We start from the raw sequence: 27,992 nt of genomic DNA, 5'->3' as shown, positions 1-27,992 counted from the left end.
AACTCACCCATTGTTGTAGTTGTTCCTGTCAGACTTTATTCTCCCAAGTGTGAGCGTTCCCGAGTTCTTAACCAAGGTATTGGCATTATTGCGGTTGACTTCGAGGGCTCTATTGTAAGTATTCTGGTGATTATTCCCATTACTGGTTTGATTGTTGAGATTGTTGTTGTTGTTGCGCTGAAGAGTGGACATTACAGCCGTTGTGGCTTCTGAATGCGAAGGACTCCGTCCACCATTCTCCTTGTGCGTAATATAGCTAACATTATCGAGCGTAAATGCATGATTCTTTGTGCTAAAGTCCATCTGAAGATCATCTTCTGTATCAGCATTGACTGCCATGGCCAACACCTGAGTTTCATATTCTTTTAGGCTTGTTGTACTAGCATCAACATTTTGATTGCTAATGATCACGGGATCGTATCGCATTGGATTCGGTGGGGTTGGATAGTGTCTCATTCTTTCCTTGAAATTCTTATATCTCGACCATGAGATACAAATATATATTATACCAATGGTACCAAGGATAAGGATTACTAGGGACACTGCTATTAGGGCGTAGGGGAAGACATCATTATCAACTGCTATGGCTGTACGGACTTTGTGTATATGCTTTCGAGTTTCAACTGGAGCAAAGATTCCCTGTGCTGTGGCTTTAGCTATTCCCGAGGCTGCAAAACTCAATTCAGACTGAGCATCAGCCTCAATCAGACTGGCTTCGACTACGGTGGAATTCCTTTCGAGGATCATCTCGGTTTTAGGATCTATCACATAGAACCAGACATCAGTAGCGTTGGGATCTTCTTCAACAGTTCCATTTGCCGTTAGGAACTTCCTACTGCTAAATCTCTCTATGCCAGCAATGAGACCAGATGTTTTCTCTGAGATCAGTTCCTCCAGAGCTTTACTATGACTCCGGACGTCCTTTGAGCTGGCATCTGAGAATACCAGAGACATCCTGTTGATGTCTGATATTGTGTTAATCACAATTCGCGCATACGCTGTATTGAAATGCCCATTGCTCTCGCCATTGTTGTCCATAGCTTCCACAGAGAAGGTTACTGGGAGATTCTTGATGTTCTTAACACTCTTCTGTAGCCGAACAATACCCGTATCTTCGGAAATTGTGAAATACGAAGTGATTTCTTTATCATTTCCCACAGAATTTATCCCAGGAGAAAATATTCTGTACTTTATCATCCCAAACTTTCCTGAATCCTTGTCTGTAGCCTTGACTTGGAGGATTGCGGTATCTATGTCTGCATCGACGGGAACTACCCCGTAGTAAGTGTCTGAATGAGGACTATTTGTGGAATATGAAGGGATCACAAATACAGGAGGATTATCATTTTCATCCTGAACGACAATTTTCAATTTTGTCACACTCTTCAAGGGATTCACGAAATACTTGAGAGACGAGAGTTTAACATCCAAATCATGGAAGGACTTATTCTCAAAGTCTAGCTGTTTGTTGATACTGATGATACAGGAGTGATTCTCAACAACTGACCAGAATTGCCCAAAAATATTCCCCTTGACTATGTCACACTTGAATCCCGGATTGACCTTTGTGGCTTTCTTCGAGTTAACTATTTGAATGGCCTTTACCGTTGTGTTAACAGGACTCGTTTCCAAAACATGCGCAACATAGTTATCTTCACTAAAAGCCAATCCAATCTGATTGCTGAAGGTACCACTGTTAAAATCTCCATTCTTCACTTCAGCTTCATATTCTTCAGCTCCTCCATTGGGATCATTCAGGAGGTGCCTCACGAAAACTGGCAAAGTAGCAACTGAAGAAAGTTGCGGATCACCCAAATCAAAAGCTCTAACATCAACCTGATACTCAGTATCATCATCCTTGTTCAATTCATCCCGAAGACGAATGACTCCGGTATCCGGATCGACTTGGAAGTACTTCTGAGCCTTGCCCCTACCCACCATTTCGTACCTAACTACATTCCCAGGAGCTGTACCATCAGCATCAATTGCCGGCATTGATCCAACAATTGTTCCAATTTTCTGATCATCATTCACTGTAATTGGTTCAGGTACACTAACAAATACCGGCGGAATATCATTGCGATCCTCAACATCTACATGAATCCTAACAACATCCCCAACATCATTTCCATCATTCTCCACAGTCCCTATAATAAGTTCATGTGTTTTCTCCTTCTCATAGTCCAATCCTCGAATGGTTTTAACTTGACCATTCTTCGGATCTACACGGAACAGTTCCACTGCTCCCTGACGCAATTGATATGTAATCTCTGGCCGAGTATCGGGATCAGTAGCTTTAACAGTAGCAATCGTGAGATCAGGAACATTCTCCGGAACTCTCACATCAATTCTATCATCGGAAAATATAGGAACTTCATCTGCCACATCAGTCACTTTAACAGAAACACTCGCAGTCCCAAGTCTCGTATCAGGAGCCCCATCCTTGGCCGTAACAACAAATTTGTACTCTTTCACCTTCTCATAATCAAGGGCAGTGATTGTACGAATTTCCCCAGATTGAGGATGAATCTTGAAAGGAATGTCCGATGGCAAGGAGTACGTAATATTAGCATTCATTCCCTCATCAGCATCTACGGCATGAACAACCCCCACAACAGTATCAGCTCGACCTTCTTCAACACTAAATTGATAAGGCAGGGAATTCTCATCAAATTCCGGATTATTGTCATTGATATCCGTCACGCGAATATTAACTGTGGCAGTTGAAGAAAGGCCCCCATTATCTTCGGCCCGTAGAATCAATTGATACCGCGTAAGATCTTCACGATCAAGTTTTCGAATCACACTAATAACCCCAGTATCAGGAGCAACTGAAAACTGCCTCAGATCATTTCCCGAAAGTATAGCATATTTCACTGGATCATTTTCCGGATCTTCTGCTTTTACCACCACTATTGTGGCATTTATATCTGCACCTTCACTCACCTGTACCTCGTACACGGGTTTCACGAAACGTGGAGGCTTGGTGTTAGGCCCAGGAGTTACAGATACCTCCACAATAGCCTGCATTAAAAGAAAAGGCATATAAAATCCAGCACTGAATTACAGCCAGGAAAACGTTAAATAAAACGTATTTTTAGGTTTGAAAAGTCAGTAAAATAATTCCGTTTCTTCATAGGAAATTAGAGAAATAGAGCGGTAAAACATTTGATAAGGAATATGTAAAACAAAAAGGTTTTCAGTGTGATTTTAATCAAGGGACTATTATTGATCACAAGAGATCATATCACCGGATATTACAAATCATTATTAAGAGATTACAGGATTTTACGATTAATACTAAAAGATAGCAGGATCTTATGATATTCTTACTCAAAAATAGGTGTGATTATGAAGGAATGACACCTAATAGCAGGATCTTACGATTTCTTGCTCAGAGATCGCAGGATTTTACGATTTCTTCATCAGAGATCGCAAGATTTTTCTTTATCTTGCTCAGATTGCAGGATCTTATCATTTCTTGCTTAGAGAATACATGATTTTACGATTTCTTGCTCAGAGATCGAAGAATGTAACGATTCTTTGCTCAGAAAATGCAGCATCTTTCTATTTCTTGCTCAGAGATCGCAGGATCTTATGATTTCGTGCTCAGATATCGCAGCATCTTTCTATTTCTTGCTCAGAGATTACAGGATTTTATGATTTCTTGCTCAGAGATCGCAGGATCTTACATTTTCTTGCTCAGTGATCGCAGGATCTTACGATTTCTTGCTCAGTGATCACAGAATCTTGAGATTTCTTGCTCAGAGATCGCAGTATCTTTCTATTTTTTGTTCAGAGATCGCAGGTTTGCGATTTCTTGCTCAGAGATCACAAGATCTTACGATTTCTTGCTTAGAGATCACAGGATCTTGAGATTTTTTACTCAGAGATCGCAGTATCTTTCTGTTTCTTGCTCAGAGATCGCAGGATATTACGATTTCTTGGTCAGAGATCACAGGATCTTATGATTTCTTTCTCTGAGATCACAGGATCTTGAGATTTTTTGCTCAGAGATCGCAGTATCTTTCTGTTTCTTACTCAGAGATGGCAAGTTTGCGATTTCTTGCTCGGAGATCGCAGGATATTACGATTTCTTGGTCAGAGATCACAGGATCTTATGATTTCTTTCTCTAAAATCACAGGATCTTGAGATTTTTTGCTCAGAGATCGCAGTATCTTTCTGTTTCTTACTCAGAGATGGCAAGTTTGCGATTTCTTGCTCGGAGATCGCAGGATATTACGATTTCTTGGTCAGAGATCACAGGATCTTATGATTTCTTTCTCTGAGATCGCAATATCTTTCTGTTTCTTGCTCAGAGATCACAGGATCTTTCTTTTTCTTGCTAAGAGCTCACAGGATCTTACGATTTCTTGCTCAGAGATCACAGGATCTTATGATTTCTTGCATGGAGATCGCAGGATTTTACGATTTCTTGCTCAGAGATCGCAGGATATTACGATGTTTTGCTTGGAGATCACAGGATCTCACGATTTCTTGATCAGTGATCGCAGGATCTTACTATTTCGTGCCCAGAGATCGCAGGATCTTTCTGTTTCTTGCTCAGAGATCGCAGGATCTTACGACTTCTTGTTCAGAGATCACAGGATTTTACGATTTCTTGATCAGAGATCGCAGGATCTTACGATTTGTTGCTCAGAGATCACAGGATCTTGCAATTTATTGTTCGGGCATCGCAGGATCTTACGATTTTTGGCTCAAAGATCGCAGGATCCTTATATTTTTTGCTCAGTGATCGCAGGATCTCGCGATTTCCTGTTCAAATATTGCAAAACCACACGCTTTCTCGGTAAGAGATCGCAAGATCCCATGATTTCTGCACTGACATTGCAAGAACCTATGATTTCTCCATGAATGATCACAACATCTCACGATATCTCGTTGAGATCGCAAGATTTCACGATTTCTCACACAAGGATCGTAAGATTAGAGTTTGAGTGAGCAGTAAATAGGACACCTAATAATTCCAACAAACCAAAGTCTTACAAGTGTTCAAATAATGTAATGAAAACGTTAGTTGCACGTCAATCAATTGACTTAGAGTTACCTTGAGCTCTAGGTACTCTATTACCTCAATATTACGTTATTTTTACTTAAAATAATTACGTCAGTCTCACGAAAGTATTGTTTATAAAGTTTCGGGACCATCTTTTCATATTTTCCGATAAAAAATATCGTTGTTGACTTCATTAAACTACTTGGGTATTGAATGTGTTATAAATCAAATAATATTTTTGGGAAAGAATATCTAATGTCTTTTAGACAAATATTCAGATTAATAAGGACAAGACGTATCAATACAAAGTAATAAAAAAATCCCAGTGATAAATTTAATAATTTAGCAAAAATTTAGTTGAATTGTGAATATTTTTTGACTAGTAAAATATGCAGACAGTGATTTGGTATAAAAAAAATTACGTTTCGGTATTTTTTCGTTTGCCTGTTATCGATTTAGAGGTCAAACGATGCGAGATATCAGCGTATGGTTTTCAGTGAACCTTCTGTTTTAACTAACTGTAATTATTGGGGATCTCAGTGGCGCAATAGGCAAGACTAATTAACTAATTTACTATTAAATATAAAAACTGCAATTATTGAAACCTCTAACCTCATAAAAATATTTTACTGTTCATTTTCTCTGCTGAAAAATTATTAATTCTTTTGAAAAATAGGGTAAATTAAGCTAATTCAAAACCTGCTCCAAATGGAAACTTTTCGCTACTCCAAATGGAAACGTCATTGTTTTCATGATAAATACAGTACTAAATTATTATATTTATATATTTTCTATACCACAGTTTCATTATTTAGTCAATTTTGCTCCAAATAAAGCAAAAATCCATTCATATTCACAAATTTTAATTTGTTAATTTCTCAGAAAAATTAAAAGTGTACCTTTTCACCATCGAATTTTTAATCGATCGACAATGTTTTCCGATGAAAAATACAATGAGGTGACTGTTGTTTATTCGTTTTGTTTAATATTTATGCCATATTTCTGGCTAATATGAGTTAAATTAAGTGATAATCTTTATTGATAACGGTATGTGAAATTTTCAAATGAAATAATTACCCATTTCGTGAACAAAAAGGGTTTTTCTGAAGTGTCTGCAAATGCTTCAATAGGAAACCCCGGAAATATGATTTTTTTGGAGAGATTTTCTTATTGTTTTAGATGGGAAAGGAGAAAAGATCAGGAATAAGAACAAATCCTGCATTCATTAGCAACTCAACAAGGTTTTGGAAGCCTTTAGTCGCGGTTTCACTTACACTGTTCGTCTCCAATTAGAAAATTTCCCTTGTCTCCATTTGGATTAATTTGTTTCCAATACAAGCATTTTACGCTCGCGTATTTTTCCTGTATTTAAGAAGTTTTCAAATTATATTTAAAGAATTTTCACTAAACAGTAACATTCTAGAAGAGTCAAGGAGCAAATTTATGTAATTTTTTTCAGAAAAAAAGAATAAACTGAATGTGTTGAATCTTCTGTCAAAGTCAAAGCGTCTGCAAATGGTTTTGTATTAGGACATTTACCCTACTAATATAATATTCTAATTTTACTGACATTTTGCTGTTTTACTGACTTTCTTATTACTTTTTTTAACACTTTATAGTCCTTTTTAAGATCGTTTTTAATTTTTTCATTATTTCATGTTTAAATAAAAGTCATTTAATTTTCTTTTAATAGAAAAAAAGCCAAATAAATATTCTGTATTTAAGTAAAATGGAATTTATCATATTTTCAAAGAGGTTTTCGCTATAATAAAGTATAAAAAAAAAGAAATTGGCGTAAAATGGCACTTTGGACTTTAAGTGTTATTCAATTATTTTTTAAAAATTTCTCAATTATGATAAAAAATTGTTTCACTAATGAGATGGAATTTTCTTAACATTGCTCACCTGAGAATGTAGATTTCCAATGTCTGATGCTTGAACGGTTATACTGTACTGTTCTCCTGCATTGAGTGGCCCCCTTGTCTCAATCACACCACTCCGTTCATCAATGGAGAATTTCTTCACGCCATTGTTGGAGACATGATATATGGAATAAGTAATTACGGCATTTTCCCCAATATCATTGTCCGTAGCAGTGACTTTGGTCACGAAACGCGTCTCATCTCCTGCCATTATTGTCACAGGTGGTATCATGGGCAATTTAGGTGGGTTATCATTCACATCCCTCAGTGTCACGGTCAAACTGATTGGTGCACTGGCAACATTTGTGGATTTCTCCCGTGATACCACCTGAAATCGGAACACCCCAAGATTTGGTGGATCACGATCGAGATTTTCTTCATTCACAAGGAGTATCTCATCATCAGACACGGTGAAATACGGGGTAGTTAACTCGTAGATATAGTCCGGTTTGGGATCGTCTGCCGAGAAGTCTGCATCGGTTGTCTTGAGACGAATGGGATTGCCCTGGATGTCGATAATTTTTGTGCCCACCGGTGAGTTTTCATCTACATAGCCTTCGGTGTGCGAAGATGAAATCACCGGGGGATTTGAGTCAACTGGTTTGACCGTTATTGATAACTTGGCTGTGGTAAATCGTCGCGACTCGGACACTTCTTCAGCTTTCACAATGATATCGAATTTCTTAGCCACCGATGTGTCAATCACCTTCACTTGTTTCAATATCCCCGTCTGATCGTCAATGGTAAAGAACTCATCATAATTCGATGGCATCCCACTGAGAAAAGTATATCGAATTGGAGAACTTATTGTATCCAAGTCAATTGCTTGAATTTTCTCAGGTAACACCGATAGGACACCCTGTAGTGATCCCGATGGTACAGAAGCTGAATATTCTGGATTAATGCAAGCCCCATCCAGAAGAATGCAGCCCCGGTAGATGAAAGATGGGTCCATATCATCGGAATCTGCCACATTAACTGTAAGTGTTGTTGTTGCCGACAAACGCTCTGAGACATTTCGCGCGCGATCCTACAGACAATTACACCGTTGGCAATTCATATAAATGGCTATTTATATACATTCTTTATATTGTGAGACAACCACTTATAAGTCAAATCACTCACCGATGCCACAATTGTTAGATGATATCTCTGAATTCGCTCATAATCCAATGTTTTAACCACAGTGACCTAAAACATTAAGTGAACTGTATAAGGCATTGTAATCATTGCTAATTCACTTTTAACTATCATTCAATGCATCTTGCATATATATTTTATTTAGAATCGAAATTGAATGATGTGATAGTAAATAAAAGCGAGATTTTATGTAATTTCTAGATTAAACTTCAATTATCTTTGAGCATTTAGCAGTTTGTAATTTAAAAAAAAACTATATTAGGGGGAGGTTTTTTTAAGATTTTTTACTCAATGTCACACAAACCAGATCAATTATACAACTATGTCAAAAAAATCTCTTACTAATTAGGTTCATAGTTCCGCCTCACAAAATTCGTGGAAATTCTTCGATTTTCCTCTACAGAAAAACGAAAATTTAGTGGCGATTTTTACGAAGCTGCCCTAGTTTGCTCAGCTTCGTACAACATTTCGCCCACTTGTGTAGGTCTAGTTTTCCCCGGAACCATTACACAGGACAGAAAATTTTGGGCATCACTGTCTAGAATGCACTATTATATACTTCTTTTCACCGTTTTCACCATTTCTAGGAGGTATCACGCAATAAAAAATCAATTTTATGCTACAGTAGACTCTCGCTAATTCGACTCTTTTAAAATCGGGCTACTTTTTGCATCAGTTAAATTTGAAAAAAGTTTATCGATATTTCTTAAGTTTTCGAATGAAGATAATATTCTGAAATTTGGCATGTTTCGTCTTAGTTATAATGTGATTTTGTATTATAAAGGGGGTTTCATGAAATTTACCATAAATGCGAGAATGTAAACTAAGTATGAGTAGGGTAAGTGTGCCAAATTTCGACATAGTTGCATACAAGTGCCAAAGTCTCAAGTTTGAAATGTAATATTTTTAATTACAAATTGAATTTCTGTGTTACTTTTTTATAAGGAGTGTTGCTTGGAACCTTGTAGACAGTTTATCGTCTTTATTTTCTCTAAAATCATTCTTAATACATTTTAAAATGAATAAAAATGTAGACATAGCATTGGTGGCCTATTCCAGCCACCTTCATTCTCATAGTTCCTTTCTCTTCCGGAATTCTTCCAATGCGTTTTTCAGATCATCTTGCTCGTCGAAGCGATATTTTTTGTTATTTTTTGCATTGTATAATCTCTAAAGTTTGCAAAAACTGAAAATTCATGGAAATTTGAAGAACAAAAAATGTGGCCGAAATTGCGAGCTGGCCGGAATTTGGTACACTTACCCTATGCAGAAGACGAAAAATCGTTGAATTTCGAACAATTTGATGCCCGATTTTCTCTCTAATTTGGGTGACATTTCAGTCCCAAATACCTGAATTTGAGAGAGTCTACTGTATTTTTATAACACATGTTTTTTGACATTTGGATTGAAAAACCATTTTTGCACTGCATTCTGACAGTCAATTAAGTGCTTTGTTAGGTGTAATTCTCTCATAATCACACCTACTGTAATCTTCAGATTTTCTATAACACCTCCAATCTGTCTTCAGAACATCTTTTGAACATAATTCATTCTGAAAATGATCAATGATCAATCTAAAGTAAAATGTGAAAAATTCCGCTTGAAAACAAGCAAATTGGATGAAAAATTCTCAAAACGTACCGTATGAGCAATGAAAGAACCATATTGATTGTTTAATTTGTCAGAAGCAAAACAAAAATCATCTGATGAAGTTTCATTTTGCTGTAAAAGTGCGTGTTTTTCTTTGAGATTTTCGTGAAAATTGTTTAATATTCCAATTTCCTTGTGAATTTATTCAATAGAATCTCTGGATGGGTCCAATATTCCAGAGCGGTGTACACTGTGTCACCGAAAACCGTGAGGAATTTTCAAAGTTGGTGGTCAATAATTTTGACAGATGTTTTTACGAAGCTACAAAATTCAATTTTCCTAAGCTGCAAATGTGGTAAATTTGGTGAATTTTCTTCCACCCACAAAAACGACCTCCTTCGAGCAAAAGATTTTCACAGTAAATTTTATCCCTGATAATCCCTTTATAACTTGGAATAGTTGCTTTTTTTCGAAAAGACACTGGAAGTGTGAAAAAATGCATAAAATATTACACATCAGAATTACGATTTCAGGCCCATTTTTTTATTTTTGCCTTTTGAACCCAGGAAAAAAAGCCTAGGCTTCCAAGTTTGTCAGGAAACGTGAGATGTTGGACTAGCTATTAGAATAGATCATCAACTTTTATTAGAAAATCAACTTTTACGAAGCTGTAAAACCTTCCCCTATATTACTTTTTCAATTAATTCTGGACACAATTTTAAATACAAATTTTGTAAAAATTCGAATTACTAGAGTAGGGGAAAATGCCCATGCTTGATACCATTGGAAGCTTCGTAATGACTAATTTTTTTCCTATGTTTCTCAATAAACGTAACTCTGCAATATATTTTAAAAACTAGCCACTTTACCATAGTTTTTAAAATATGGTTGCGATGAGTCAAATATATATTGTGAGACATAGAAAATTTAGTCGTTACGAAGCTTCCAACGGTATCAAGCATGGGCACCTTCCCCCAATTGTTTTATTTTCGATTCCATTCCATTCTATTCTAAATTAGAGTCAAAGGAACACCTTTTGGCACTTTAAAATATCTTATCGTGATCTATTGGTACCTTATTTTGTAACACTTGGAATGGGAAATAAGAAGAACTATCATAAGAAAAAGTATAATATATAATAATATAATATAATATATATAAGAAAAAGTAGATTAAAGAAAAAAAGTCATATTACTTGGATTTTATTAGATACATTAAATTAATTTCAATATTTTTGACGAAATTTTCAATAACTGTTCCCTGCCGAACAGGTGTTCCTTCACTGAGAAAAAAAGAGGGTGCGATTAACTTTTTTTCCTCGTAACTTTAACACTTTTTAGGTGTAAAAATGAATCAACATTTTTTAATGTTAATTTTACACTTTTTTAACGGTAAAATTAACATGAAATAGGATTAATTTAACCTCTAATACACCTAAAAAGCATAATATTTACATCGATTTCGGATCAATAATGCAGGGTAAAATTAACATTTCCGGAATTTTATTTTAACTTTTTCAGATTTCTCTCAGTGTTCAGAAGATATTTTATTCCTTCACTGAGAGAAATCCGAAAAAGTTAAAATAACATTCTGGAAATGTTAATTTTACCCTGCAGTATTGATCCGAAATCGGTGTAAATATTACCTTTTTTAGGTGTATTGAGGGTTAAAGTTACCCTTTTTTCATGTTTATTTTACCCTAAAAAAGGTGTAAAAATCACGTTAAAAAATGTTGATATATTTTTACACCTAAAAAGTGTTAAAGTTATGAGGAAAAAAAGTTAATCGCACCCTCTTTTTTTCTCAGTTTTGCATCAAGCGCAAATTTGGTCGTAATTGGACATTCGAGTAATGAGATAGGGGAGACTGGGGCAAAAAGTCACAAAACGGATATTTTATTTTTTTACAAGCTACTCAAGTAGCTTCAATAATTTCGAATAGGCTTCTAATTTCAAGCTATTTTAGAAAAAAAAAACACTTAAAAGACTACAAATCGTTTGACCAATGCAAACAACAAGCAGCGAAACATGATAATGACGTTTCTTTTCGTCGTGAGACATCAGAAATTGGTTCGCTTTTTTGTTACTTTTTGCTCTTTACCTTTTGTTACTTTTTACCCCAAGTGGCCATTTTTAATAAAAGGATTTCTGGAGAAAAGAACTTTTGTGAAATTCTAAAACAGATAGCGGATTCGTATTCAAAAAATCCAAATTATTTAAAGAATATTCACCAGTGCATCTGTTTTGAAAAATAAGTAGGTAATAATTGTTATCTTCTGCAAGTAAAATATTTTAAAAATAGGACTCGAAATTTTTTATATTTTTTATTTTCTAAATTCCTTGTTCGAATTCTAAGAAACTTACGACATTGAAGAAGGTCTATGGAGGCTATTTATAGAAAAAAATTGAGTCGCTATCTTTTTTACCTTGGAAGATATTAAATTTTGAATTTTTCGATTTGTGACTTTTTGCCCTAGTCTCCCCTATTCTTTATTTTTTCATAAACTTATCACTTTTAGATTACCGCATCAATATAGCTTATAGAGGATTTCAACGCCTTTCCAATGGACCCAGATATATCAAAATCATTTAAGATATTCAGAAAAATAAATCTAGAAAAGTATCAATTGAAAGAAAATCATTTTGAAGGCCGCCATTTTGATTTTTTTAACCCCAAATCGCAGTAAACTGTTTCATTTCTATTTATAGTAAATTTAAAAAAAAAATGTGCAATAAAACTCTTAAAGTACCTGTCCTTGATGAGGAAATCCAATGGAAAATGTGCCATATCCATCAGCTGTATGAACTTTGTCATCCGTGATGTTCTGAGTACCCTCTACAATGAAGTACTCCACGAGACCATTGACACCGGCATCTATATCTTGGGCCAGAATGTCTCTGAAAATTGTTGTACCAACAGGTGTTGACTGCAAATGAAGGGGGGGGGGGATAGGTATGAAAAAGGAGGGAATAATAAATTGCCTGTCTGACAATTATTCTATAGAGTCAAGTAAATTGTAATCTCACCTCAGGAATAGTTGTTTCATATGGAGTTTTAATAAATACTGGTGGATTATCATTAACATCAGAAACGCGAACTATTATTGGAATATTTCTCTTGCGGTTTGTTGATCTGATGGTGCAGGAGATCTAGAATTCCAGAACATTTCTGTAACACAATTTGCGGAGTTGACATTGAATTTATGTGACATTGTACCTGGAAAATAGTATGACTCAGATTTTCTTCATCCCTGTCCAAGGGTTTTATCAAATGAAGTGACTTTCCATCGAGGTTGAACATCTTGTTCCCCTTTGGGAAGACCAACTCCAGGAGGATTTCACTGTAGGGATCACCATAAATTGGCAATTCTGGTGGGTTTGTTCTCTGGCCGATGGCTGAAGTGGAAGAAGAAGCGCATAAAAGTACATTGCAATGATCGATGGTTTTATTTTTTAATAAAAAAAAGAAAATCAAGCAATGTGATACTTTTTAGTTGGATTAATTTGAATACTAACAGTTGCCACGACTCTCCTCAATATCCAGAATGATATTTGTTTGTCCAGTCTCCACTTCACATGGCTGCAATTTACCCCACGCACCTTGAACCGCCTCACAGCAAACTTGCAGAATTATGGGCAGTACCATCCAATGCCACGGTGTCTAGTTATTGCACAAAAGAAAGAGAAATATTTTATTTGCTGTGAACAGCATTTCATAGTCATTTTAATTCATCAGGATATTATAAGATATTATTCTTGTTTCACTCTTATACTTTGGCTATGTTGGATGATGTTTAAATCAAGTAAAAGAAAAATATCGTGCAAGAATAGCTATAAACTAAAATTTATCTTTCACATAATTGTTAACAAAGATTTATACCATTTTTCCGGTATATACTTATCATAGAATTTCTGTCAAGAATGGGTAACCTGAGAAGAATATACAATATTTTGTCAAAAGAGTGAATGTTTTATTTAAAATTCATAAAAATTCTAAACCAGCCATTCTTACTAAAAGGTCACAGAATTCGCACAGTTGGCACAGTCAGTTGCTTTTTTGTCGCTCTTTGGTTCTTTCTTAAATCATAAACATAAACTATAACATTAACACGGAAACAACAAAAAAAATCGGATAAAACTTAACCGTCACTTGCATATCTACCACTCGATATCTTTTCAAACTCTATCCAAAAAAAAAAAAAAACTGCAATAAGTTTTTGCTTTATGTAAGAAGTGGATGACTCAAAAAAGTACTTGAGGGTTGAACACTTTAACCAGTTCAAAAAACACATTAAAAGAGTGAGAAGTATATGTGAATATAAAAATCAAGTTTTACTCAAAATGTAAAGGTTATTTTGTCTGAGAACTGTGGCTGTAACAAGAGAAAATGTATAATAATACAAGTTGCAGGAAATTATTGACCCTTGGATTGTACCACCGTGTTACCAGGAGAAGAGATTCTCTTGCTCTCTTCAACATTTTCTTCCACTCCTTATATCTTTAGTACTGCCACACCAATTACATATATAATGCCATTCAGATTCATAAAACACACCTACACTGTCATGTAATTTTGGTATATATAATACAGTAGGTCACAAAAGTATCTGGACCTTAAAACGTACCTATACAAAGTATTAATGTGAACTAGGATAATTGTATCTTAAAAGTAGAATAAATCATATCTTTAGAATTTTAATACTATTTTTCATTCTTTTGTATGAGATCTTATTTTATACTTCAAACTTAAGATAAATCCCACAAAACCCAGAGTCACTATCGCTCACCGTTTACCCTTTAAATCTATTGTTAGAGGCGTACAGTGTGCAAGTAATACTTTACCAGTCTTTGATTACATTTAAGCAAATCTAAATTTATTTTATTTTATTTTTACTTATTTTCTTCTTAAAAATTACTTATTTTATTAAATAAGTAATTTTTCAAGTTCTAATGCAATATAGGGGAGGGTGGGGCAGTTTCAACTTTTGTATATTCTTCTTATTCCTTTGAAAGGAATGGGATAAAACCTTCATGTTACTGAAAAGATAACTGAGACTCATGTTCATAAAAATAATTAATTTCGTGACGCTTCTAGTTTGAATTCTGTAATTGATTTTATAAAACTGCATCAAAATGAAACTTTTTGTAATGTTTTATTTTCAACAATTTCTGAACTATTGCACTTATCTATCGAAGTAACATAATTTTATTAAAGTACCAGTGGTTTTATGATTATTATAAGGCACTTAAGACTGAATGAAATCTAAGACTGTTAACAATTTTCATTTGAGTTTCGAAAATTCGTGAGGGGCAGTTTCATGCAAGCACACGGAGTGTCTAACAATTTACTTTTTTAATCAAAATTAACTTAAAATGATCTTTTAAAAAGTTTTGTAGCTGTTTTGTCGATAAAGTTCGAAATTATGGAAAGTAGTATTTCCTAAAAGTTCATTAAAAAAAATTTTAAAAAAATCTTTCAGTGTTTTTTAGTTGTTTAAAAATGATGAATTTAATTGTTGTAATATATTTTCAGAGTGTTTTCATGAAGATATTGTAATTTTTTTAGTATTATAAAAATTTAAGACTTTAAAATACTATTATAAAACTGTTTTACTAAAAAGGACATGTTCTAAGGCGATATAATGATCCAATAATGTACTGAATTAGCTTAGCACTACAAAAGACATTTCTTTCGTTTAAAAAATTATAGAAAATTGTTCAATTAATGAGAAATAGGCTTGGAAATCTTTGGCGATATTTTATTTTCTCTGTATGATCAATTAGTGTTAAAATTCTGTTATAAAGTTCTTGTTCGATTATATTTTAAGGTTTTAGGGTTAGAGACTTAGAAGGCTTCAAAATAGTAATTTTAATCAATTCTGGTATCGCAAGTTTCCTATAAACACGTGTTTTATCTTTCTCAAAAATTGCCTCAAATTTATCATGAAATTGCCCCGCAATGGGGGACTTTCGCACATTCTGCCTTGTAAGTGAAATGAATTTCTTTACAATAGACTAATGAAATTAAAGGATTATTGTTATTATTTTTATTAACCCTAAACCCAACTGTAATTCACAGAATATACAAAGTTTTACTTCTATTTATCATTTTTTGCAAAATGGTGCCAAAATCCATTTTGCAATTTAGGGGTGAACTGCCCCATCCTCTCCTACTCGTACATGGCAAAATTATTTATATTATATTATTAAATTCCTTCTTAAACAAGGCGCCCTATATGAGATATAGCAATGACTAAATTTCTATTTTTTTTTCTTAAATAAATTAAGAATTATTTAAGAGAACAAATATATGATAAACTACTTTTCAAAGTTTCAAACAATATCTATGAAGAATTAATAACATTTGTATTAAAACTAATGCACTTAAAAGTTAAAACCCTGGTGTTTAGGGGTATGTGGGCATGGTTGACATGGATCAGCCTTTTAACGATGCTAAGTTCACAAATAGATAATTGACTGGAATTTTAATCATTCATTTGCAAGAAAAATAGTGCTTACATAATTACAAAAAAAAAAGTCTTGGAGTCTTGGAACTTTAGTCTATAACAATACGTAAAATTTTTTTGATTGCGGTCGAAATTATTTCTAAATGTAATAATGAACCTATACCCATCCATCGTTCTAACCTTGTCCTCGCAGACAAGGTTTGCATATAACCCCATTCCTTCATTTTTCTAAAAAAAAAAAACCTTAAAAAATCAGAGATTTTTTTGAAAAATTAAAGAAAAATGATTTACGAATCTAAAAGGAAGAAATATAAACATACTATTATCTCTTTTTTAATTTGAGGATTTTCAGACTTTTACTTTTAAATTAAAATTTTATAATAAATATTGGAAGATTTCTAGAAATTCTAAAAAAATTATTTTGGTTTAATAAACCTCAGTTAGACGGGCACTCAATGGGCCAAGTGGTAAAGCACTCGCTCTATGATGCAAGTGTCCCGGGTTCGAATCCCCTTTAGGTCACCAGGAATTTTTCTGGCGTTAAAGGTGTTCGGATTGCATCCAATGAGCTTCACTGCACTTGATTCTACGGGCATGGGACTGACAACCTCATCCCGTACAAGAAAAAAATAATAATGCATTTCTAGAAATCCCCTTGCGGGAAAGCCTTGTTCCTTCCTGGAATGTTGTGCCAGCATTATTATTATTAAACCTCAGTAATTATAGATTAGAACCCATAATTTAAAAAATTTAAAGCCCTTTTGCACTGAACTAAATTGTCTATTAGAATTAATTATTTTCTAAATTCCAACTTCTTAATGATACAGGAAAACTTATTAATTATTTTTTCGTATTTGAACGCCTTACACTCTTCTAACTAAACTAACTAATCAGCGATTTTTTTTTCAAATAAACTGTAAGGGTGAGTGGGGCAGTTTCAAGTAATTAAAGATTTTTTAAACTCATTTGCCGAAAGCTTTTGAACTATATTCAAGCTAATAAAGTCCAGCGAGTTTAACTTACTGAACTTTATTATCCCAAAGTTTTGTCCTGAAAGTCATGCTTTCGTGAAACTGACCTGCTCTCCCCTATCGACTAATTTTTTTTTCAGATTGTCATGGTACTTTTGTGACCCGCTGTTTAATAAACAAATTTCCTATAGAGATTTTTTCCTGATAAATTGTACAGCAAATATTATCACTAAAGTCACAAGAGTTGTACGAAAGACTTCAATGAGTGAAAACACGACGAACCTGTTATTCTAATGCCCACCACTTCAATTGTGCTAGGTATGGAATAATTATTGAGTAGTTTATTGTTAACTGACATTTGAAGATGTTAGTGAAATAGTGACACGATGTCTACTTTTAGCGCATTGAGATTGAGATTGATTCTTCTCCAGTGACTTTACTTTAAAGTTCTCTATTTATCTTGGCATTTTTCGAAAATTATGTCATGAAGCTATTATATGTATCGATGCTTCAGCATTTTGTATATACGAAAAAAAGGCGGCAAAAGAAATATACGAGTAGATAAAAAAAACGAACTCAAAAATATTGGATCTTTTTTTTATCTTTGTCGATTTCGAGAGTGAGATAAGTCATAAGATATTATTATCTTTAACATTTGATTGGTAAATAAATTTTCGCTCATACATTAAAGAATTATGGTCATACATTATACATTGTATGGTCCACAGTACATATAGAGATTGTTTCCAGCGAACTCGGAGATTTTGCACCCAAAGAAACACGATGTTGGATAATCAGTTGGCATTTCATTGTGGCATTACCGCACGCAGCCAATACTTTATATGAAGAAAATGAAATTTGTCGAAAAAATAACAACGCGAGATGAAACTTTTTTCCATCACAAATGTATAGGAAGAGGTATAAATATATTTTTCTCAACAAGAAATGAATGAAAAAAAGTGAATTAACAAACGTATCTTCAAGGGATCGTATAAAAAGACCATTCAAGAATGTACTGGGTGACTTCATATACTTGAGTTACTGACGATTGAGAGAAATGTGCTAACATCACTTAGATAAATCTTAAATGTATAGAATAACGGCATCGTGACATACAAATATCAAAAGAGCTTTTACATTCATATACTTATATATGGATATATATAATGTGCATGCAGGTAATATCAAATATTTGAAATATGTTCTACCTACACCAATATTACAATAATCCTATTGAATTCCTTTCAATGAGCATGCAAAAGGGAGATCATTAAGAATTCCTAAACATGAATCGAAATCATCAACTAATAATAATTCTTGTGATTCAGGAAGGAGAGAGAAGGCTCGGGTAAGCTACAAAAAAAAAGTATTAATCACCAGAGAATCGCAATCTGTTATGTTTATAGCCAAATGTTTTTGTGAGAGTTTGCGGCATATGAAAAGCCAATTTCATGACTTGATATGCCATATATGTACATATGTATACATCTCCTGAACAATCACCTAATGCGTCGGATATTTTGCTTTGCTGACAAACACAAGACTCTGTTTCTATTACTTCACGCCTCTAGCTTAGAGCGGCTTTAGAGGAAGTTATTGCACGCGATTGAGAGGTAATAGTTGTTTGGACATGACGAGTGCAACATGGGATGCAGAAAATGGTAAAAATAACCCTAATCAAATTTGATCTTTTGCCTGCGAACTGCTACACATTAAATGTTAATCACTTGTGGAAATACCATATACTAAAGAATTCATCAAACATGCTAATACAACTTCATGAGTATAAAAAGCAAAAGCAGAAAAAAAGTACCTCATAATTTATTACATTTTATATACATTACTTTCTTTTTAACTTTAGGCTTTGAGGTCAAAATAATTATCAACTGACCTGAACATATTAATCAAGTTACAAGCGTTGAGTTTATATTGCATTAAATGCGGCTGAGGTAGTTGTAATGCATCACTTTCGACAACAAATTTATTACTGTGATACTTAAAGATGCAAAAAAGAATCCTAAATAGCCCTAATAAAAAGAATATTCACAATCTTTATATTTTATTCATCAATCTTAGGGAATATGAGTTTCATAAAACAGTAATAAAGAAAAGAATTCAGTTGGGACTCGCTCATACATATTTGAAAGTATAATAACAAAAGAGATAACTAGAAAAAAAAATTTTATATTGATTACTGTCAATGAATCGCCATTTCCATCAGTAAGTATCGTAATCATTTTGCTGATTTCTATTTTTTAATACATTTGAAATCAGCATATCTTCCATTATTTATGCATATTGTAAAGAAGGGTCAATAAATAATAAGTAGACATATTCTTTCAGGAAATATAAAAATAATTACTAATTTAAATATTAAAAATTTCAACTTAATTAAAAATAAAATTCACGATTTTCAACTCAATAAAGTGCAGTTTTTTTTTCATTCAAACAAGTTTTTTAAACTTGCTGCACTTTATCCATATGTGTACCCTACAGAGTGAAAGGAGTAAGTTCTGTCACTATGGACTTTTTATTGTTCTAAAGTTTAAGTATGACTCGACTCTCGGTAACCAATTATGACTTCAATTTTTATAACTTTGAGTTCTTAAGGCGGTTTCCTTAATTAGGAGACCAAAAATGAGAGGTTTTTGCGATTTTTTGAGGAGCAGGAAACGACCAAGCTTCATGAAATTTCTAGTATAGTTTTATATTTCAAGTACTTAAATATATTTTTCGAAAAAAAAATATCACAAAGTAGTGGACTAATGAGTAGTCCACTGGAGAGCCTTGTCGCAGTGCTCCCTAATTGGCGGGAAATCTCAAGCACGTAGGGGAAAGCGCTCTTCCTTCGGACGACTGAAGCTTCACACAATTCATTTTTTTTTCAATGTATTTTATATTAATTTGGCCCATTATAGGGGAAGTGAGGGATGGTTCGCACGCTTTTTGGAAGTCAATATTCAAGATTTTTTTCTGGCTGAACGGTAAAATGGGCAATAAATTGCGCTATACCACAAGAATCTGTGGTCTTTTAAGTTTCTATGCGTGCTTATTCACTGCCGTAAAATATGTTCTTTTTCCTGGATAGGAAAATGAAAAAAGTATGATGATTTGTGCGAACCTTGCCTATGGAGGCAAGATTCGCACGATGGGTTGTTAAGGTTCGTCATTGCATTTTTTTCTGGAATAACTCTTGCTCACAATTAAAAATTATTTACCGATTATTAGATTGTTCCACGAATCCACAGAAACCATTATTTCACTAAAAGAAGGTATCTAAAACAGTTTTCTTCTAATTTTTCTGAAGCACTGTTTTTCTTCCAAATTTATGTCGAAAAATCGACTGAAATGTGAAAATTTCAAATGTGACAACCCTAAAAATTTATCAGCTGTCTTTTCTTTATCTTCCTTTTCCTTTGTTTTCCTCTTTGAGGTTATGTTGTGATTTTAAGCTGCTGGAGTTACCGGATGAGTTGGCGAACCATAACACTTTCAGTGGTTGAACCAATACGCAGTGTAGTATTTAGGATTTTTTCGCCACTCGGAAAATAATTTTCCTCCGATGCAAAAAATATTATGTAAATATCAACCCAGATTAACCCTTCATCTATTGGTGTAAGTGATTATTTCTGAAAATCAATTTAACTGTGAGAAATCACACGAAATGTGAATCATCAAAATTTCCCATTTTAGGCCATTTTTGCATTTGTGATTCTAGAACCTAGGAAAGAAGGGCTAGGTTGCCTATTTTTGCAGTGAAGATGAGGTTTATGATTATCTATCTAATGCCTAAGAAATGAGGAACTAGCACTTTTCAAACAAAGAGAAAACTCGGATTGTTCGAAGGCTCGAGCGTGCGAATCCCTCACTTCCCCTAATATTATATTTCAATAGCTGATCCAATGCCTCAAATTTCCAGAAAAGAAGTGTGTGTAAAATCCCTTAAGAACATAGGAAGAAATATGAGTTGTCCGAAGCTTGAGTCATCCGAAGTAGCATGTTTTCCCCTAATTCTTGTTTGGAGAAAAATATGTAAAAAAAATAAGTCAATTTTCATAAATATATTTCATAGTTAAACCAAGAAAACCCGAAGAAAATCGTGGAATAAAAACTTTACTTTTATTGTTAGGGGGAAGCGCGCTACCTTCGGACTACTTAAGCTTCGGACAACACAATTTTTTCTGTGCTCTTAATGGTTTTGACCTATGGCTATTATCAGGATAGTCGAAATACTTAACTAGTTATCAAATTAATGGATCAACTTCATTAAAAATTTGGTGAAAAAATCAGTTGTTCGAAGCTTGGATTTTGTCGTCTGAAGGTACGACAAAATCCCTTTGAGGATTTTCTGAATTGAACTAACGATAATCTTTATAAATAAATAGCATTTCTCGACTTTCCTTTACTGCACTGGACGAACAGATAGTGAAAAAATATTAATACTTTTTACCTGCATCAGACTGTGTAGGGGAAACTTCTCTCCTTTCGAACGTTCATACATTCGAATAATGTGAATTTCTTTAATTTTACATACGATACTTACACATAATTATCAATAACTGATTATAAGCTTACTATAATAGAAATGTGTAAGTTTGTTATGAAAAATAAAAGAAAATTCATATTATTCGAAGGCACGAACGTTCGAAGGGAGAGTACTTTCCCCTAGTACTTTGGTAAAAAATGTCACTAAAAATTAAATTTAGTCAGTGATTATAAAACAGAAATCGTAAATTTTATACGCTTAAAAGTAGTGAAATATCCATGAGCAAAGGAAAATGGATATTTTGAACCATATTCATATTATCGATTTGATTTAGAGGGATTTATGATAAATTTTTGCTTTTTATCTGTTCAAAATCGATTTTTTGCTCACAATTTTTCAGATATTTTCTGCTAGTTAATCCACTAATTTACACACTAAAAATGTTTTCTATTTGTTTTTTAAGTTTTATGAAAAATATTTGGTGCTGAACGGCGAAAGAATTGTTTAACTTAAAAATTCATATCCTGAAAAGTTTGACTATGATAGTTACGATACGATATTTGTTGATGAAAGCGTCAATACTGAGCAACAAAATTCGCCTTGATTATTTAAAATGCGAAAAGGTGTCACGTTTGGTATATCGTACGTGCTAAAATAGTATTTTCTTCGAACTGATGGTTGATGTGCTTGATTAAATTTTGGGTTTAACCAAACAATCTTACTCTCTCCATTTAAAGACCAAGGTATACTATCTCTTAATTTCACAAAAAGAATTGACTTGAGAACTTTGAGAAAGAAAAAGAACAGACTTTGAGAATTTGACTTGTAACTGGATGAAGGACTGGCGTGATACATATAGATAGGGGACTCTCCTCAAGAAAATTTACTAAAAAAAAAGTTGAAAATCAATGAAAATAATTTTCCAAAAAACTTTTCCAATTGTTAATTTGAAAGTAGTGATACCTCTTCCAAATCCACACGAAATAACGATCCTCATAAAGTACAAGAAACATGGTCCATATTCAGGACCGAAAGCTCTGGGCAAGATTGAAGAAGTGTTTTTTTTTTGAAGAAGTTGAAGAGGTGACTTCAAATTTAAACCCACTGACCACATCACCGGAGATCTCCCTATCTTGACTTGTAACATTGCAAAAACTTATTAAATACAAAATTTCTGACTCTCTTGTTATGTACGTTTTTATGTTTTATCTACAATTTAGTTATAAAAAATTTTTTATTTCGCCGATTTAACACCTAAAAATTAACGATCTTTATTGATCACATCTATACAACAACGATTTAAAGATTTAATAAAGCTTAAAATTTATTTTTTTTATTCAATTTTTCCTAAGACCGCGAACAGAATTCTAGACTCTATCTAAAGCTAAACAACTTTCAAGTTAAATTGTAACCACTAAAAATTTTTGGCAAAAATAAATAAATAACAAAAAAATTAAATTTTCTCAATAAAAAATTAAAGGAGGTCAGTAAAAAATTTTAATTGATCACAAACAATTAAAATCGTTCAGTAAATAATTAAATTTGGTCTGTAAAAAACTAGATCTTTACGAAAATGGGTCTATAAAGAAAAAAATATATTTTGTAAAATACTTCATAAATATTCGTGAATTCTCGCTTGGAACTCACGAAATGCTTAATAAATAGTCTACTAAAAAGTTTGTAAAAGTTTGTTCCTTTTTCACAAACATTCTTCTAACATAAGCACTTGATGAGCATTTCTTGTTCTTTTCCAAAGGTTTGTTCATTCATTTTGGTGTGACTGACAAAACGTTACGAACAAATGAAAAAACTTATGATTTTTTTTGTGATTTTAAAACATTTACGAGCAAGTGTTTGAAAATACCAAATGTTGTAGAGAGCAAAAAAAGCAAAAAACTTAAAATAACGTTTGTGGGAAAAGTACAAACTTTTACCAACTTCTCAGAGGATTTCGTAAGTTCCCAGTTACACACAAGATGTTCGTAAAATTTTGTCATTTGTATGTAAATTTTTGCCAGATTAACGAAAATTTACGAACAAATGACAAAGTTTTACGAACATTTTTTTGTGTGTTTAGAAACCATTATGAACAAATGTTTGGAAAAGAACAAAATATGCTTGTCAAATAATCATGTTACGAACACTGTTTGTGAAAAAAGCACATACTTTTGCAAACTTTTTAGTGGGAGAGATACGGTTTACGAGCATTTTGTAAGTCTCTCATATATTTTTTCTGTGTATATGAAATTGCCCGACCATCCTCTAGCACAAAAATAAGCAGACAATACTTATATTTTAATCTCTAAATATATTGATTGAGAAGTCTTACCATTTTTCATGTAGTTCGATGATGATGAAATTTTTTGTTTGAAGAAGATAGAGGTGGGTGTCTCCAAATAGTATTTAGATGTTGGACAGAGAAAATTGTGCGAAAAATAATCTCTACTTAATGATATCCTCACGATGCCACGTTCATGTACATAGTTGCCATCAGTGGGCTACACCAACACAATTTATTCACAAGTAAATTAAGCTTAATGCTGCTAATACTTAATAAAACAAAAGATCATGCGATGCACACAAAAAAATTCTCAAAATAAATGTCATTGTGGAATTCACATTACTTTTTGCACATAACTCTTTCAAGCACTATTTATCTCCAATGCAATTAATTAATCACACGGAGTCAGCAAATTTTTTTCCACTATTTTCTTAAAATAATATCCATTTTCTTGTCTGCTCCAATCAGCAAGGTCTGCAAAAATAAAAAAAAAGAAAAACACGGAATTGAATACATTTAGTATATGAAAATTATTGTTTATTTGTAACATCCGCAATTATAATGTATTTCATTAAATAAAACAACTTGCTAATAAATTTTAGGCAATATAGAGGAAAAAAATTATACAGACAAGACAGTTAAACCTTTTTTCATAGGCATAAGATTTTGGCAAAAAACTCTTATGGCCCACATTCAAAATAAACTTTTACCAAACACCATATATATCTTTTCACACCATTCATTGTCCTCAATCTTTGTATTCTTTTCTAATTTGCACAATATCGCAATAATTTGTAATCTTTTCGTTATTTACCGTCTTTGAATCCAAAATATTCTGCATTATGAGGAATAATTTAGAATAAATTTAAGGTTGAAGGTATTTTTCCAAGAAACTGCTAACAAATATTGAATGAATCTGATTGAAAATATACAAAACCTTAAAGACACCTCATCAAAATACAGCGAAAGTTTATTGTGCTGACACATATACGTATCGGTTATACCTACATATATTTAAGAAGGTGAGGCCTTTGGTTAGAGATTATAGAGAGAAACTCTCCGTGAAGGTATGAAAGAGATGAATTACACGAGTTCCAAAGAGATCACAAAATGGTAACCCTGCAAGACAAGTGAATAGAAAATTCTTCCGTATATCTTCAAGCGAAAGAATCCCGGGTTAGAACAATATATAAAGTAACATGAAATAGGAATGTTTGTTGCTCATTGAAGATTACAATCTTATTTAAAACCTCTAAATTGGTGCAAATTCTGCAAAATCATCACAAATTTGATTCATTTCCACTGAAAGCTCTGAGCTCTAATTGTACAATCGCATATTAAGTACAGATATAATTACAAAGTTTAAGTATGCAAATACACAGGGTTGGAATGTATTTAAATTGCTCATTAAATCAGTAAGTATTAGTATTAATTAGAAAGCAAAATAAAAATCATTGTTATGAGAAACTTAGGGTAAGTGTACCAAATTCCGGCCGGCCTGCAATTCCGGCCACATTTTCTGTTCCTCAAATTTGCATGAATTTTTAGTTTTTGCATCCTCTTGAGATTATACAATACAAAAAATAACAAAAAATATCGCCTCGACGAGCAAGATGATCTGAAAAACGCATTGAAAGAATTCCGGAAGGGCAAGGAACTATGAGAATGAAGGTGGCCGGAATAGGCTACCAATGCTATGTCTACATTTTTATTCATTTTAAAATGTATTAAGAATGATTTTAGAGAAAATGAAGACGATAAACTGTCTACAAGGTTCCAAGCAAAACTTCTTATAAAAAAATAACAAAAAAATCAATTTGTATTAAAAATATTACATATAAAACTTTATACTTTGGCGCTTGCACGCAACTATGCCGAAATTTGGCACACTTAACCTATATACATTTTGTTTATTTTCAAAACGAACACGTAGAAAAAAATCTTTTTTTTTTGTCTTTTGAGCTGCACAGAAAAAACTATTTTCCAAAATTTGTTTGCAAATGTTTATGAAATTGGAAAAAGGGAAATATTAAGATTTACGAAATTTTCATAAATTGTACGAGTATTTCGTATTTCGAACTTCTGAAACTCACTAAAAAAAAAGTCCGTAAAAGTTAGTGCTTTCTTCACAAACATTGTACATTATTTTCAATAATAAACTTTTCGTAGTATTTTGTCATTTGCTTGTAAATTTTTGTTTGTCTGCCAAAAATTTACGAACAAATACAAAATTTTAAGAAAAACGTTGATACTTGTTTACGATCAAATGTTGGTAAAAAAAAAGAACAAAAAAGTTAGTCAAGAGATCATGCTACGAACAATATTTGTAAAAAACTGAAAACTTTTGCAAACTTTTTAGTAAGGTTAACATTTCGTAAATTTCCACTGAACCTAAAAACATTAACAAAATCTAATTACAAAATATTTTTCTGCTTATTTATTAATTGATTTATGCATTTATAGAGTTCTTGAGAATTTTTTGAATACTGTGATTATAACCGACAATGTTGTAATTGGGCGCACTTAAAAAATATAATGATATTGAAAAATTACAAAATAATCAGTCTTGATAGCTTTTTCGAATTAAATTTAATAGAGTTTATGCTCTTGGATATTAATTTTTTTCTGGTGGAAAAATCTGATAAAGAAAAATGGTCTCTAAGGGCAAGGTGGGGAAGTTTGCAATCATCTCTAATTTGGAACTTTGAGATTTCCTAACAGTTTCAGATGGCAAAAGGAAAAAAACAACGAAGAAGTACTCTCGAATGTAGTCTCGTACTTCTTCTTGATTTCCTGTTTCTCTTTGACTATCCAAAATAGTAACAAAATCTCCCAATTACAAAATAGATATGATTCCAAACTACCCTCGCTAAACTTTAAGCAGATTTTGTAAGCTAAAAGCTTGGTAAATCCATCAAGAAGATTTTTTCTTAAAGAAAATGGCGGAAAATTGATCAAAAATTGAATAAAAGTGCTCTTCAAGAATCATAAAAACTTTTTGAAGGTTTTTTTTCCAAAAATTCAAAGCTATTAGTATTTTGATTTTGAGGCTATATGTGGAAAGCTCTAGATTCTCCAAAAGCTCTTCGGAAACGACATTATATAGCTTTCTTTGAAAAAAGTTAATCAAAAGCTTCCTCTCAATTCTCTCAAAATCCCATTTGAAAATTTTAAAGGCTAGAATTTGTGAAACGTTTGTAAAACAAATCACCATTATTCGATTTTTCATTCAAAATGAATTATTTTGAAGCTTTTTGGAAGGCTTATAAGGTTCAATAAAAGACATTTCAAGACAACAAAAGCACCTTTGGTGGAAATATCTTTAAGGCAGAGGTGAGCAAAACCGTTTGAAACCAAACAAACGTCAAATTAAAATTATACGTCAATGCCCAAAACGCTAGTTGACTATATGGACCCTAGTGAGTTCAACAGCCTAAACGTAAAATAGAAGAAGAAGAAGAAAAACCCAAAACGGTACCTGGACAAACTTATTTTGACGTTTATTTAGTTTCAAACGGTTCCTGCTCACCCCTGCTTTAAGATGAGCTACATCTTGTTCTTGAATTATTTTTGATTTTACCTCTTTAACGTTTTTGAATTATCGTGCGGCCCCTTGTGCCCACTTCGATACGCTTTGTGCAAGAATCAAGACAACACAAGTAATAAATTTAAATTTACAAAAAAATGGCATTTAAATTTAAAGAGAAAAAGACTAAGGTCACAATCTGATACCGAGATCAAAATCAAATATCTTCAAAATCAAGATTTCATATCTTGATTTTGATATCTTGATATTTTTTACCTAAAACAACTTGACGTTAACTCATAATTTGAGCTATAAAGATATTTAGACAGAAATCTAGTATATTTATATCTTCACAGGGAACAGGATCTTATAATAGGAAATAGAAGATCACAAATGTGAATGTTAAAAGGTGACTTTAACTGCACAGGCCACATGTCATGGGGTGTGGTCACCCTACGAATGAATTGATTTCCTTGTTTATTTATTTACTATCCTATTTGCTTCAAATCTTAATATGCGAGGTCTTTTTAAGTGTGTTTGAGGTATATCACTAATTTCTCTTAATTACTCATTCCGACTGTGAACTTCAATT

The 27,992-nt window shown here is 33.0% G+C and overlaps 1 protein-coding gene across 1 annotated transcript in view; it reads right to left on the bottom strand.

Annotated features, from left to right (window-relative positions):
• LOC129798492 (cadherin-99C) overlaps nt 1-27,992 on the bottom strand; it is a 61,538-nt gene that overhangs the window by 10,699 nt on the left and 22,847 nt on the right. The window contains exons 2-9 of the mRNA XM_055841666.1: nt 23,923-24,348; nt 13,186-13,330; nt 12,887-13,065; nt 12,697-12,819; nt 12,420-12,596; nt 8,066-8,131; nt 6,924-7,970; nt 8-3,024 (exon numbers count right to left, since the gene is read on the bottom strand). Coding sequence (XP_055697641.1) covers nt 8-3,024; nt 6,924-7,970; nt 8,066-8,131; nt 12,420-12,596; nt 12,697-12,819; nt 12,887-13,065; nt 13,186-13,330; nt 23,923-23,925 — 4,757 coding nt within the window. The 5' untranslated portion in view covers nt 23,926-24,348. The remainder of the gene's footprint in view (nt 1-7; nt 3,025-6,923; nt 7,971-8,065; nt 8,132-12,419; nt 12,597-12,696; nt 12,820-12,886; nt 13,066-13,185; nt 13,331-23,922; nt 24,349-27,992) is intronic.

The sequence above is a fragment of the Phlebotomus papatasi genome, chromosome 1 (genome assembly GCF_024763615.1).
Source record: "Phlebotomus papatasi isolate M1 chromosome 1, Ppap_2.1, whole genome shotgun sequence".
Classification (NCBI taxonomy): domain Eukaryota; kingdom Metazoa; phylum Arthropoda; class Insecta; order Diptera; family Psychodidae; genus Phlebotomus; species Phlebotomus papatasi.
Note: the sequence above shows the minus strand (reverse complement) of the source record. Positions and strands in the feature narration are given on the sequence as shown.